Source organism: Pelmatolapia mariae, linkage group LG4 (assembly GCF_036321145.2).
Source record: "Pelmatolapia mariae isolate MD_Pm_ZW linkage group LG4, Pm_UMD_F_2, whole genome shotgun sequence".
Classification (NCBI taxonomy): Eukaryota; Metazoa; Chordata; class Actinopteri; order Cichliformes; family Cichlidae; genus Pelmatolapia; species Pelmatolapia mariae.
The window spans coordinates 10,786,685-10,802,137 of NC_086230.1; the positions used below are offsets into that span (position 1 = coordinate 10,786,685).

A 15,453-nucleotide genomic window follows, 5' to 3' on the forward strand; every position below is an offset into this window, starting at 1 on the left:
GTTAGTGGCAGATCTTATGATGCTGATGAAAAAGAGCGTGTGAGCGCACTTATTCATGCTGTACTCTCACATGCTGCAAAAACTTCCCACTACAAACCTTCGGTTAAGCAATGGATCCAAAGAGATGCAGAGGAAGAGGTGGAGGAGGAGGAGGTGGTCTAGGACACCAGGGAGGAGGTGGAGGAACATAATTGGCCATCGGGCTATTGTAAATGTCCCTGGTCAGTGTGGAGGGAATGTCACTATGTGCGCAGCCATCAGAACAACGAGGAATACTCCACTGCCGTGCAATTCTAGGAACCTATAACACTATGCTTCTCCTTGCTTTTCTTGATGGTCTAAGACAACATATGTTCCAGCTGGACTACAGGGAACCAGCACAGCCAGAGCAGCCTCACTACGTTGTTGTTTGGGATATTGTCAGCTTCCATCGTGCTGCTCTGGTTCATTACTGGTTTATCAATAACACATAGCTTTCTAACATCTTTCTGCCTGCATACTCTCCCTTTCTAAACCCAATAGAGGAGTTATTTTCGGCATGGTGGCGGAAAGTGTACGACAGAGAACCTTATGTCCGTGTTCACCTCCTACAGGCCATGGAAGAAGCCTGCCTAGACATATCAGTAGATGCATGCCAGGGGTGGATCAGGCATGCAGGAGGATTTTACCCCCACTGCCTGGCCAGGGCCAATATAGCCTGTGATGTGGATGAGATTTTCTGGCCTGACCCAGACCAAAGACAGGATGCTGAGGTGGAACAATGTTTTTGGTGTGTGTTGTACTGTATGGTACATGAATAAAAATGTGCCACTGTATATACATTGGTTGCGTCTTCTGTGTTCATTATGTGAAAAGGTTTTGAGGGGAAGAACCACAAGCAACGTAACTTGCCAGTTTTGGAAATATTGTTTATAATTTATTGCACCAATGTGTAAGACTATGTTGTGTGTGTGTGTGTTTTTGAGGACGTGTGTGATGTCTGTGGGCAAAGTTTGGTTTTTCAGCAAGAGTGAATGTTTTTGAGTTTAGAGCTTCATTTTGACCTGATAATACAATGTTTGGGAAATTGGGTGAGACGTTATAGATTTGTGTTTACTGTTTGATCCTTTTGATTTGTGATCCCCTGGAGCTTCTTCTCAACTGAGAGAGCAGTGACTCCAGCTGATGGTGAGCGTGTTGAGTATTTACCTAAACAGACCATTACTCCCCAAAATCCAGACTCTGTGTTTCCCTTCCTCTTGATAGACTCTTCTACCACACCGAGCATCCAGCTTGTACTGTCTCCAACCTTGACATCCCAGCTGTGAGTCCCTGAGTTAAAGCCCTCAGAGCCCAGGACAGAATAGAACCAATCAAACTTCTCTGGATTATCAGGAAGCCGCTGCCTCTCTCCTTCTCTCACACTGTTCAGATCTTCAGACAGGATAAGGTCTGGATGAGCAGTGTTTGGGTCCAGAATGAGAGGAGTGTAGGAGACCATGTCCTTCATGTTGTTCTAGATGTTGAAGGTCAGGTTGCCCAGGTGTTTGGCTCAGTCTATCAGAGCTCCTGAGGGCAGCTGTGGATCATCCAGCAGGGGGCAGCGCTGGACTTTTTCAAATGAGAACGAACAGCTTGTAGAACTGAGGGATCATGTAAGAACCGGAAAGGGCATGTTTAGAAGTGTGGGCCTGCTCCTGAAGTTAAGATATTTTATCTCCAAAAATGTGTGAGTGTGACAGCAGAGTGCCGATGTTTATTGCAGGTCAAAAAACCTTTTCTGAAGCTCAGAAAATAAATTGTGACTCAGTGTTGTCAGCTTTTGTTTCAGGCTTTGTTCTGGTTATTTGTCAGTTTCCCCAACATTGGGAGTGTTATCCAGTCACACAAAAACAGGTGGTGTTTAGATGGATTCACTTTGTTACAGACCTATAAAAGTGAAATGGATTGTAAACGTGTGTTTTTGGCTCCTCTCACTGAACAACCAGCAGTTACTGCAGGGGTGGGCAACTCCAGGCCTCAAGGACATCACCCAGAGATGGGCCTGAGATAGCCCTAGAAATCTCAGGACACATACACAGTTTGTGTGTGTGTGTGTGTGTGTGTGTGTATAAATCTCACACACACCACACACACACACACACACACGTTACTTGCCACTTGTAAATCTGTGGCAAGTAAAATCATTGGATGTGCTGTGAGAACGGGCTCGTTCAGTGAAACTTGTACATTTTTGCACTAATTTACAACATATTTTATTCTTTAGTAAAATCTTCAAAAAAACACCAAATATGACAGTTTGACATGTTTAAAATGGTATTTTTGCACCAACAAGGGTTTTTTAAAAAAAGAAAAAAGAAAAAAAAAAAGAACTATTAGCCAAAAACTTGGCATAACTCGGCATGATGTGCTGTGTGTCCTTACAATACAGGGCCAGTTGAATGGCCCCCAAGGTCTCCCGATCTGACCCCCTTAGACTTAGGTCATCTGAAGGCAATTGTCTATGGTGTGAAGATACGAGATGTGCAGCACCTGAAACTACGGATACTGGATGCCTGTGCTGGCATTTCTCCTGCGGTGTTGCTATCAGTGTGTGAAGAGTGGGAGAAGAGGGTTGCATTGACAATCCAACACAATGGGCAGCACACTGAACACATTTTATAAGTGGTCAGAAACTTGTAAATAACTCATGAAAGAATAAAGTTACGTTGAAACCAAGCACACCATTGTTTTTCTTGTGACATTACCAATAAGTTTGATGTGTCACATGGCCCTCTTCCTATTGAAAAAACAAAAGTTGTATCCAAGATGGCCGACTTCTAAATGGCCACCATGGTCACCACCCATCTTGAGGAGTTTGCCCCCTCACATATACTAATGTGCCACAGACAGGACTTTAATATCACCAACCATTCCCATGTTATTACGGTGTATCCATATAAATGGCCCACCCTGTACATCTGAAGAAACAACAGACTAATAGTATCTGGACTTCCCTGAGCCTAGTTCTGTCTAAGGATGACTATTGTTGTGATTTGGCGCTATATAAATAAAATTGAATTGAGTGATGAATCGAATTTGAAATTTTTGGGTTGAATCATTTTTCAGCATGACAATGATCCCAAACACACTGCCAATGCAGTAAAAGCAAACCTGGGGCCCGTTCTTCGTACCTCGCTTACTACATCCAAGATCAAATGACACATCCAAGATCAAATCATCGCGCTAACTTTGAGCTCGCTAATCCGGTTCTCCGAACACACCTGTTGTTGACGATTAGTATAGCTGGATGAAGTAATGTGAGATCACTGGGTGGCTTAAAAGGGGCTACGCATCAATAGTAGAAACATTGATCGGCAACCCTGTGATTGGTCGGCGAAGATGTCGAAAGAGCGCGCTCAGTATTTTACGGCAGCAGAGCAAGAACTCTTGATTGAGGGATTTCAGGAGTTTCAGAGTTTAATTAAAACGCAAGGGAACACTGCAAAGGCTGCAAAAGCAAGGAGAGAGGGCTGGCAGAAAGTTGCTGACAAATTAAACTCGTAAGTAATTTATTATATCATATTACATGATACCATATTATATTATATTACATTATATCCTCTTTCACATTAGAGCCACAACAGGACCCACTAGAACATGGGAACAAGTAAAAGTGAAATTTAAGAATATTCTACAGAATGGTAATATTTATCACTTATATTGCTTTTAGTCTCTTGAAAAGAGACCCTGAAATAATCTGTTTGTTTGTTTATAACAGCAACCAAGAAAAGGGCAGAGCAAATAAAGACAGGTGGTGGTCCCTCGTCACACCCCGGCAGAGGAGCTGGCCCTAGGGTTGGATGCCACCAGACCCATTGTGGAGGGCATCCCTGGGGGCAGCTCTTCCTTAGACCAGCAGCCGGGGTGCAGTAGCAGCAGCACCTTCATAACTGGTAAATGAGCTCATAATTCTATTTGTACAATGTAAAATATTTGGTTGTTGCCTTAATTAAAATGCTTTTTGTACTGTGTAATTTATTGGCATTGTGTGTTTTTTGTGTGTAGTTTCACATAACACTCCATCACTTTTACCTGTTCCTGAAACGTGCCACTCGCAAAGAAACGCAAGGCAATGCACACAGTTTGTGCAGTTGTTAATGCCCGACTACGGTGAGTGGAACTCTTAACATAGGGATCCAACAAGTTGGTTAAGTAAATAATACCCTCACGGGAAAATCGATATCTCTCTATGAGCACACTGTCGCGCTGAGCTAAAGGATCCTGTCTATCCCGCAATATACGCTGAATTCTGAGAACTCTCCTTATCAATCTTGCACCTTCCGCAATGGGTTGCTCGCGTACAAACGGACCGGACATGGCTGCGACAGACTTCCCAAATCCACCTTCGCTTTTATAGCCGTGGTCTCTCATCTTGATTACACGAAGTAATTTACTATTACTACTCTAAAATATGAATTACATCTGAAATGATCAAATACATGTAATAGAATGATTAATAGTACATTTCCCTTTTTTTCGGAAATGACCTGTATGTATCTGTATGAAATCAATAAGAGCATCAAATGCTGCATTATATTTAGTTACATTGATAATATTTATTTATGGTAAAACAGTGGCGAAATATCGCCGTTGCTTTCATATAACTGCAGCGGACATACCTGAGTGGCCGCGATCTAATCCTGTTTACATAAAGTAAACCTGCTCCCAAGCAGGTTTACGCTTACGGATCTGTTGCTATGACAGCAAGTCCCAGATGAGGTTCGGAGAACCGAACGATCCAAGATCACGCGAAATCGTCAACATTCAAATCCGGCTAACTTACTTAGCGAGGTACGAAGAACGGGCCCCTGGATAGGAAGAGAAAAAAAAACACACACACACACTGTGGAAAACAATCAGTCATGGATTGGCCTCCCCAGAGCACAGACCTCAACATTATTGAAGCAGGATGCAGGATCCAACATTGAAAAGAAGAGCTTTGAAGGTCCTTCAAGAAGCTTGGAGAACTATTCCTGAAGACGACTTAAAGAAATGTAAAAAAAAAAAAAAAAACTGAGAGAGAAAGAGAATAAGTGTGTTGAAGAATAAAGGTGATCGTACCAAATATTGACTTTCAAGCTTGTTAGAATTGCACACAGTTTTTGTCTTATATATGCACCTATATTTCCATTTCCTAGCTAAATATAGAGAAATGAGGAGTGACTTGATACTTTTGCACAGTACTACACATTTATATTTCTTCCAAAAAAACATTCTCAAAAACAAGATATAATGAAGACAGTTTATCGTCATTGAATTTTACCTAGATGCTAAACAACAAACAGCAGAGACATCAAGGCATGTTCCCTACAAAATCATTTGATCATTAAAGATTGAACCAAATATCACAAGTTAGACACTGACCTGCCCACACGTTCAGTTCCTGCAGAGCATGAAAATAAAATCAAGAGGAATCATTTCTGTATTGGTGCAGACTTTTTTCTCCCCACATTATTCATTTACTGGCACTTTCTCCACCCTAAGCCACTTTTCCTTCTGCTGCTCCAGCATTGCAATTAGATGTATTCACAGCTGAACATTTATTATTCATGACACCTCAAACACTGACACCTCTGCCATCACTAAAGCCACTCACGCAGACACAAATCTGCTGGTCTCTGTCCTGCTTAAGGGTGATTTGTACTGCGGGTTGTGCTGGTCTGTCTTTGCAGTTTCTCACAGTAAGGTTCAGCATTATCAACGCGATTACAAGTGCTTAATCAGGCAAAAAAATAATTTAATAAATGAATATCATCAACATGGCATTAAAAACATCAAGACATTCACAACGTGCTTTATTCAGGTCACTGGCAAACACACCGCCGTACGGAGCGGAAGACAGCTCAGCGCCCCCTCATGATGAGATACAAAAGGTAGACATGATATGGCAACGTAAGGACACTGAGTGACAACATGTTAAGCACACTGTGGTATGGCTTATTCAGATTACATTCAGCTTTTTGCATTAGGGAGACATTAGCTACTAAAAAACAAATGCTGTAACATTTGAGCAGAAACAAAAAGTAGCTTTCAAGCGCTTTAAACAGACATCACATGCAGCAAATGAATGATAATCACTAAGCCCAAACTGCACTAAACTGAAATAATACACTGAATGGAATTTTAAAATTTTCAGATTGCTATCAATTGTTTTAAAAGCCTTGATTGTAGTTAGAAGACAGCAGACTTGATCCTACGCTGTTTGACCTTTCACATTAAAACCATGCATTCACAAGTACAGTTACCATGACAGCTCCAATCACTGACGCCACAGAACTAGGAACAATAAAATTTAAAGACACTGTCGAGGACGCTTCTTCATTACTGGCCAATATAACTTCAATAATTAAAGTGGACCTATTATGCTTAAAGGTTGAGGAGTCTGAACCACAGGCTATAAGTGACCTGTAAGTTAGTAATTACAATGAAGGGCACATTTACATTTAGCTAAGCTGCTCTTGCAGTTATGCTAAAGCTTGCGAGCTTTGATTAGAAGTAATAGCAGTTATACTGTACTGTCAGAACATTTTACTGGCCACATACCTTTGGTATTTCTTTACAGTTTTCCACTTTAGTGTCAATTTCAGCCACTTTCCTCATCTATACAACTATTAAAGAGGATATACTTTATGCAGACGCTGAAATAAATATCCAGTGTTCTGTCCCACAATAAGCAGACAGCGTAAACTTGTCTGTAAAACCTTAAACTCACTATCTTCTTCTTCTGGATCGAATTGGGAAGTCGTGAAACTGTGCATTTTAATAGGCTTACAGTTTGTTTTCAGAACTTTATAAACGGGTACATGGAGATGGCGCCAGTCACCTGCCCAAGATTCTGTAGTAAAAGTCAGGTGAAGAGCACCCAATCAGCAGGAAGGTGGCTAAAAGGGACAGCTTGTTTCACACATTGGATGAACTAAGGTGCCCAATATAAAGTAAGATAAATACCGACTACTGTGTGAATCATGGGAAGTTACACTACTGGAGCCCAGCAATGAAAGCATGGCTCTAAATTAGAATAATAATAATACAGCCACTTTAAAATGTCTTACTTCTCCAATTGTCCAAACACAAATGTGCACAAATCACAGACAAATGGTCAGAATCAAAATAACAATAAATACACAACAGAGATTTTTTCAGAACACATCCCCAGCAAAGGTTTGTTAAATAAAGGACAGGCAACTGTCTGAAATCAAACCCCGGATGGCATGAGAAAGAATTCTCATAATAAAAACTATACAAAACAAAAAGCGTCCTCAAAACTGTTCAGCGTCTGGTCAAAGTCACTTCATCTAAACACGACGAAACCGAAAAGATTATCAGTACAGCGATCACCCCAACACCACGACAGCCTCACACAAGTTTAAGACAACAGTGAAATCTAATACATTTAGGTTAAGAGGCTATAAAATCTTCCTGACTGTGTGAGTAATAATAATAGTGAAAATGCACAGCAGGAGTGAATACCAACAGGTTTCGGCAGCTGCTGGCTCTATACATGGTTAAATTCGTGTGCAATTACAGTACATGCAACTTATCACATGGAGCTGAATGAATCCAAGTTCTTCTAACTTCTTCATGCATGAGCAACCCAGCAGCCCTTAGTGCTCTCATGGGTTAAGTCTAACTCGGTCAAATTCAGACGGTAGCAGGACATTCATCTGTGCAGGAATGTGCTTTAAAATGAATTCATAACAAAGAGAGGATGAAAAATAAGTGTGGATGTGCAAAACGAAGAAAATTAAAGTGTTTTGACCTTTGAAAGTTCTGCGGTGATTTTCAAATAGATAGGAATGTCACAAAAACCTGCTGTAATAAGCCTCCGCGGTGCTAATTAGGTGTCGTAAGCAGACGTCTGTCCTCGATGGGCACAAAGTGTCAGCATATGTGAGTTTGTTCCCATAAGCCTGAAAAACATGTTTACATATAGCGCGAATGAAGTCAAAGCTGACAAACTGCTCCGTGACTGGTATGTGTTGACACTTAGCTGAGACCGAACCTGCTTGCAAGCTGCCGGCTGAGCACACACGAGCAGTGCCGTCAGATTGAGTTCTGTAACATTTAACAGGTGTGTGTGTGTGTGTGTGTTTGTGTGTGTGCCAGCCTTCATCCGCTCTGTTGCTCTGCTCGGTGGCTGCGTCAATATGCTCCAGATCGAATACACTCAAGTGATCCGCTCACAGACAGTCACAACTCACTCTGTATCCTTCTCCCTGCTCCGAAGGAAAAAGACAGCAAGGCAGAGAGAGACGGAGAGATGGAGCACAGATAAAACAATAACCAGTGCACAAAAACAATAACCTACTGACCTTAGACCTTATTAAGATCACATTTGGTCCATTAAAAAGTGAAATATCACAGATGAATTCTGCAAAAATGTAACAATCCTCCTCCCTGTGTAGTATTAGATCTTATATAAAATGCTGGTGGTGTAGTTAAAACTAAAAGACGGTGCTGCTGCACTACTGCCATTGGGCTGTAGGTACTGCTGAGTGATGAGCTGACTGAGGTAGAGCAGTATCTTGCTGTCCTCCTCGCCAAGCCCCAGCTGCTCCTGCAGGAAGCACCGGCGGCGGCTCTCCACGACCTCGGGCCCCTCGGTGGCGCTGACTGGCAGGTGGAGGTGATGGGTGAAAGTGAACAAGAAGGCCTTGGCCGCTAGGTGACAGAGTGTACTCTGTAAGTGGAGGAAGTAGGTGGAGCCCCGGCGGATGTAGGTGCGGTGGTCAGCGATGTTAGCAAGCAGCTGGCCACGATACGGCGGGCAGCGCAAGGTCTTCTGGTCAGCGTCCAGGATGGAGATGTAGCGACTGTAGCGGGAGAGCGAGTAAAGCATGCTAGAGCCCAGCGGGGATGCGACCCTGTGGGGAAGAGAGAGCGAGACAGCGATCCTTGTTAGTTCTCCCTCTCTCCCGTTACTCAAAAACAACTAAGGCAATTCTGAATGCTGCTCAGTTCATTAGAGTCGCATGATAGAAGGAACTATCAGGAGATCAATAACCACACTTGGAACATTTCAGGCTCCTGAAAATTCATCTCATTGCATCCTCCCTTATTTTTGGCATCATCACATTGCCTAGCAACTGGCAAAAATTACCTGTGTAGGGTTTATGCACCTATAACACCTGGTAAAAGACAAGGTCATTTTTAATTTTATGCCAATAACACCTAATCTCTAAAAAAAACTTATGCATGATACATTATGATGTCTCTATTTTGCCTAGCAACCACCTAACAGAATATAATCACAGGCCAAACTATACTGTAGCATGTGCATGTAATAGTTAAACCTAGTATGCAAAGGGCTGTGTTTGGAAAAACAATTAGACTAATGAGAACAATCTGAGCAGATAACTGAAACAATATTTTAAAAGTGGGTAAAAGCACCAACTTAGGGGCTCTGTGGAGTCATTAATTAAAAAAAATCCAATTAGCCACTTGAATTTTCAGAGTTACACAATTTTCCAATTTGGCCTGTATTACAGTTTTGGAAAACTGCTGTTTTATGGCAGAATTTCAATCACTAGATACATTTTGAAGGTTTTTCTTTTGTTTTTTTTATATACTTCTGGCTATAAGCAAGACTTCAAAGCTTCTCCATTGCAAGAAAAACTAAATGTTACTTCAACAGTCCAAGGACAGCTACAGTTGCACAGAGCTGGGGAGATCAAGGAATTAATTTTTTGTCCCTTTGATAGCACCATCAACTGGGTAGCAACTGGGTTCGGATATTTAACTCTCATCCAGTGACAATTTATTTGCATGTGAGTCATTTAATTTCATGCATTCAAGGCAACAACTGTTCAGCTCTCTCTCTCTATTTTTTTTTTTTTTAAAAACAGGCTAACACAGGAAGATGGATAGCCGTTTACGGTCATATAAACAGCCACTTCATATTGGTCTTTGGACAGGTTCAAGCTGACTGATACACCACTGCACTGCCCAGCTATTTGTTATATACAGTAACTTGTATAATTAATCTAACTATGCTACCAGGTGTTTGAGATTAGTTAATGTTCTCCCCTTTCCTTGTTTACTTCATTGTAAAGTAACACAGCGAGGAATCTTTGATTCTTTTTCTAATGATATTGATAATTAATTAATTAATAATAAAAGAGTTTATGTACCAATTCTGATACTTTATCTACTTATGAATGATTTCACTGTAGTGTTACATTACCTGCTGCACAGCCTTAGCATTGCACAATTCAGCAGAATCTGAATGTTATACTTGTTGTGTATGTATCAACTGAATGAGTGTAACAAATACACTCAGTCGCCTTGGATCCCCATCTTGTGTGAATGACTTTGGGGGATTCGCAGCCCACGTTGTCATCAGAAAGATGAGTAGAAATGAAAAAGAAGTTCAGGGACAGATGTGCTCAAGGTTGTATTGCTGTATGCTTGGCTGTGTGAGTCATCAAAGTGTGAGTCACGGGGGATGAGTAAGAGTAGCGTACGGCGCAATACAAACAAGAAAATGTAGAATAAACAGTCACTTCAAACTTCACATTGATGGAGACTTGCTAAGGTTCTGTGAAAAGCAAACTTTATGCTTTATTTAATCTTTGTTAAAAGCATCATCACTCTTTAGTTTGATTTTCCTAGTACTACCCTACCTGAGCTTAGAAAGTATGAATGTCTGTGATTAACTGCCTATAATACCGAAGTGCATCAGAGTTTCTTGACTCCATTCATACCTCTGCAATCCAATGAGTTTCCACCTCTGCAGGTCGGTCAGGGTGAAGGGACAGGACAACCAAGCTTGAACCCTCTCTCCACACTTCCCCGGAGCCGGTACAAAGAGAGCCAGAGCCGCCACCAACCGGCGGACTCTCCCCTCGTCTGCCCCGAGCACCACCAGGGTTCTGCCACTCAGCAGGCACCACAGGGCTTGGATGGCAAAGGGGTACTGACGCACAAACCTCAAGGCTCCTTGGCCAGCCTTCTTCCTCTGACGCAAGGTCACCACCGCCCCATAGCCGAGAGGTGACGCGGTCTGATCGGACCCCGTGGAAGCACTCATGGTGCAGTCTGACCCATCCTCCGCCGAAGTACGGGAAACTGCATCTCCAAGGAGGCCGCTAGGCAGCTCCAACCCAGTCACAGGGCTCTCCGAGCACGGAGAGCCGACAGTGTAGTCATCCTGGAGTGGAAGGAGGGCCTGGGGTTCCTGGTTGACCACAAGGGCTTGAGAGGGCTGCAGATGGGAGTTTTGGCAGAGACGAGGCACCGCCTCTGGGGCAGAAGCCTCATAGAGGAAACCCTCCTGGGCCATACAGCATGCTGTGTCTATCGGAACCAGCAACTCGGACCCACTTACTCCTTCGCACTCCTCCTCCCGGTTGGCCTCAAGCTCAGACACCACTTCCAACAAAGACACGGGTGTCTGGTCTCCACCATTCTCACCTTCATCCTCCCCTGCAGTTGTCTCCATCTCTTCACTGCTGCTCTCTCTCTCCAGGTTATGGTTTGGGTCAGGGGTCAAGTCAGAGTCAGGATCAGGATCAGGATCAGGAGCTTCTAACTTCATACTAACCAGACTCTGCTGCATCTCTGCTAGACCCACTCCACTCTTATCACTGCTGAAGCTTCCTTTGGTCTCCTCTGAGCTCTCCTGGGTTTCAAGAGTCTGGTCTGAAGGGGAGGACTCCAGATGACTCTCCCCAAGTCCGAGCTCACTCTCCTGAGTAACACTGGTCTCAGAAGCTGGGTCTAGATGCTCCGGACGTTCCAGCGCATCCAGCTCATGAGGTTCTGGTGCCAGAACAATAGGAGGCGGATTTAAGAGTACATAATTATCTACGGCATGGTTCACAGCACAGAATGGTCTTAGTGTTCCCAGTTCATCCTCGTCATCATCACTGAGGTCCTCCTCAAACAAAAAGGCAGTGACTCTCTGTTTTCTCTGCAGTGCCTTGTCCAGGCGGCGTGTGTAGAGGTAACACAGGTCACCCCGGAAACTTCTTTCTGTCTCCTTCAGGAGCTCCACAGTGGCCTCATAGAAAGTCTTGTCACACAGCTCCTGCAGGGTCTTCAGGCGCTTGTCAAAACATTTGGCAGATTTAGCTTTGATCAGCTGTGGCGTGTAGGAGAGCTTGCGTTTAACACCCTCCTCCTCCTCATCATCATCATCTTCACCTTGTCCACGAGGATGACCCTGTCCATCCTCTCCTTTCCCCGCTTTCTCACTGTAACCACAAGGGTAGGCAATCTTGGCGTATTTGTTCAGCAGCTCTTCACACTCACTCAAGCACTCGTCCACACACTTTTGGCAGGTGACAGCGTGAGGATCCCGTCGTGGACGGCGGTGGTAGGAGCTGATCTGCTTCAGCAAGTCTCTGTGTTCAAAAATGCTCTTTTCCACGTTGGCCAGTTCGTTGGCCTTTTCCACAGCATGAGCAGAGTACATGCTCTGAGGCCCCGCCTCTCTCTGCAGGCCCTCCTCCCGCTGCAGCACAGAGTGAGTGTACCTGAGGAGAGGACAACAGAGATAGTGATCGACCTGTTTTTCCACACAGGGATATAAATATTACCTGACACAACAGGATAAGACTAACCAAGCACAGGAAACACTGGATACCTGCAGCTGAGACCCACATCTTGGAGCAGAGTGGGGATCATTTTATTTTTAGCAATGTTATTATTGTGGCTCCAATGATATCTGCATTGATCTGCTAACTGATTTTACCAATACATTGATCAATGGTAAAATATCATACCTATTACTGAATGAATTCAGTTTAGTGACCATCTAACACATGATCATCTGGATTTTGTGACAGCTACAAAATGGATTAAATTCTGTACAGAAATACAATCACAGGTCACTTTACGAGATTTAGCTGTTCAAATATCTAATCAGTCAATCACGTGGCAGCAACTCAAAGCATTTAGGCATGTTTGAAATATTTCAGAAGCGACTGCTATTACTACTGACTGTGCCACACAACCATCTCTTAGGTTTACAGAGACTGGTTTGAAAAACAGAAAATGTCCCGTAAGCGACAGTTCTCTGGGAGAAAATGTCTTCTTGACACCAAAGGGGAATTTCCAGATGGCAGGAAGGCTACAGCTACTCAAATAACTGCTTGTTACAGCCAAGTTATGCAGAGGAAAGTCACTGAAAACACAACATGTACAGCAGCTGAAGACCACACTGGGTCCTGTCAGCTAAGAACAAAAAACTGAGGCTACAGTTTCTTGTTACGTCACAGTCCACCTGAGTATTGTTGCTTACCATGTCCATCCCTTTATGACTACAGTGATCATCTGATGGCTGCTTTCAACAGAATAACACATCATTTCAAAAAACATTAATCATCTCAAACTGGTTTCTTGAACATGACAATTAGTTCACTGTACTCATACGGCTGCCACAGTCACCAGATCTCAGTGGAAGATCTCCACATCTGCAGTAACTGTGTGATGCTCTCATGTCAATACGGATCAAAATCTCTGAGAAAAGCTTCTAGCGTCTTGCTGAATCTAAACCATGAAGAATTAAGGCCGTTCTGAAGGTAAAAGGGGGGCCAACACGGTGCTTCAAAGATGTACCTAATGAAGTGTGTGGTGAGGGCACATTGTCGCCGGAGGACAGGATAATCCTCTCACATTTCATTTAGCATTATAGCAGTTTAAAAATATTTTGAAACCTATCAACATAGTATCAATTAAATGTCAGATTACTCACATTTTTGATGCCATCATGTTAACATTTGATTCAAATAACAGCTGTGCCAAAGCTCAGCCTCACAGTTCAAATCAAACTAGTTAATCAAATTATATCAAATCAAACTAATCTCTCATCACTTCTTTTCTGCTGGCTAAATGTCCAAACACACATAGTTTTTCCTTTAAGGGTTGAGAATCCCCTACCTTCCATTTAGAGCACCTGTTTGTGTTATAGAGTGTCAGTACTCTACAATGACACCCATCCCTGATCCTTCTAGCCCACAGAAACACAGAAGCATCATTCTAGCACACATCAGTAGATCAAGCTGACAAGAAATCCTGCTCACTGAGAATCTGAATACAACTATCTGATGTAAACTTCTTATTTGGATGAAGTCTTTTTAAACTGTATATAGGAGAACAGTTAAGGTTGCGCTGGCATTCTTACTCAAGGTCTCGGAGCTTCCTCTGGAGTTCCTTGGCAAATGCTCTCCTGTTCCCAGCCTTCAGGCACTCTGAAGCCTGCGAGAAGCGAAGAGAAAGCTCCTGAAACTGCAGCATGATCTTCTTTTCATCTGCTGCAACGTAGGCCATGCAGAAGGGCCGCACGAAGCCTCTCGCCTCAAGGTCATAAAGGGTAAGGTGATGCACATAGGCAAATGCCCCCTCTTTCGAGTCGCCCAACACCACCCTGGAATCCTCCACAAAGCTGAGCCTTGGGTAGCCAGTGCCAGGCGGATGCCCCACGAAGGAGGCCTGGTAGTCTACTGACATGATGCGCAGGGAGAAGTAGTTGAGGTCGAAAGTGCCACAGACTTTGGGATCATCTGGGATAGTAAGGAGAGGCTGTGGGCCCACCTGTTCAGAGAACTCTGAGATGAGGATGAAGTCTTTGGTGAACTTGGCATAGGAGGTTTTGGCCCAGGGGTTGGAGTCAGCCAGAGGATAGAGGGGGACAGAGAACTCCTCTGGGAGGGGCCAGGGATCAGGACTGGTCTGCCCATACTCGTCCTCTTTAGCGAAAGCCACCACATCCGGGGAGCCTATCATAGTGGTGTTTCTAAGCAAGACATGAGAAACACGAGACACGACTGCAGTTCCACTAATAGCCTTAAAAAACAGTTAAATTGGTCATCCTGCACTCACACAGTCCAGAAAGCACCTCGCCAGGTGATGCTGATTAAGCGACTTGAAAAGGGTCCAAGAAAATCAATCTGTTTTATATAACTCATAAAGCGGGGAGACACACAGGTGTCCCTAAAGGCATCTGCGCCCCTGCATAGTTTAGTCCATAGAAGAGGATCGCTTATTTTAAAAAAAAGAAAGAAAGAAAGCAGCTGACTCACAGAAACACAAATGAGCGTCTGTGTTAACAAAAGCAATTATCCAGCGCCAATCACAGCGTCCTAGGAGGCATCAGGCCATCTCTGCTGTGCAAGAAGGAGAAAAAAGGATAAAGCTGCATTAGCGGAGAGCTTGTTCTCTCCTCCTCTTCAAGTCTTCACGTCTCCCCTGTGTGACGGTAATTTCTGAGTCCGTGGCTCAAACACCGGGGCCGCAGAAACGCCGCTTACAGCTTGAAGCGCTGCACTGAATTCCCACAGTCAGACACGGACGCCATGTTTACTCAGCTGCTTGCCGCCCGGTCACGTGATCAACGTAAGTCCCGTGTGAAGGAAATCCACCCTGAAACCGAAATTCAATTCAATTTATTTTATTTTATTTTATTTGAATTCGTCAATATAGAGGTTTAAA

At 43.5% G+C, this 15,453-nt stretch overlaps 1 protein-coding gene across 1 annotated transcript; it reads right to left on the reverse strand.

Annotated features, from left to right (window-relative positions):
- Positions 1 to 5,325: 5,325 nt before the first annotated feature.
- smcr8a (Smith-Magenis syndrome chromosome region, candidate 8a) lies at positions 5,326 to 15,312 on the reverse strand. The gene is made up of 3 exons (XM_063471413.1): positions 14,147 to 15,312; positions 10,725 to 12,497; positions 5,326 to 8,885 (listed from the first exon to the last, which is right to left on the reverse strand). The coding sequence occupies exons 1-3, from the start codon at positions 14,746 to 14,748 to the stop codon at positions 8,429 to 8,431; spliced, it is 2,832 nt and encodes a 943-aa protein (XP_063327483.1). The 5' UTR covers positions 14,749 to 15,312; the 3' UTR covers positions 5,326 to 8,428.
- Positions 15,313 to 15,453: the final 141 nt, after the last annotated feature.

Bases quoted from the DNA above. Each gene is read 5' to 3' on its own strand.
- smcr8a (XM_063471413.1), bottom strand. From the start codon at position 14,748: ATGATAGGCTCCCCGGATGTGGTGGCTTTCGCTAAAGAGGACGAGTAT. The intron at 12,498-14,146 runs GTAAGAATGCCA...TCCTCTCCTCAG, and splicing joins AGGAAGCTCCGAGACCTTGA to GTACACTCACTCTGTGCTGC. The intron at 8,886-10,724 runs GTATGAATGGAG...TCTTCCCCACAG, and splicing joins AAACTCATTGGATTGCAGAG to GGTCGCATCCCCGCTGGGCT.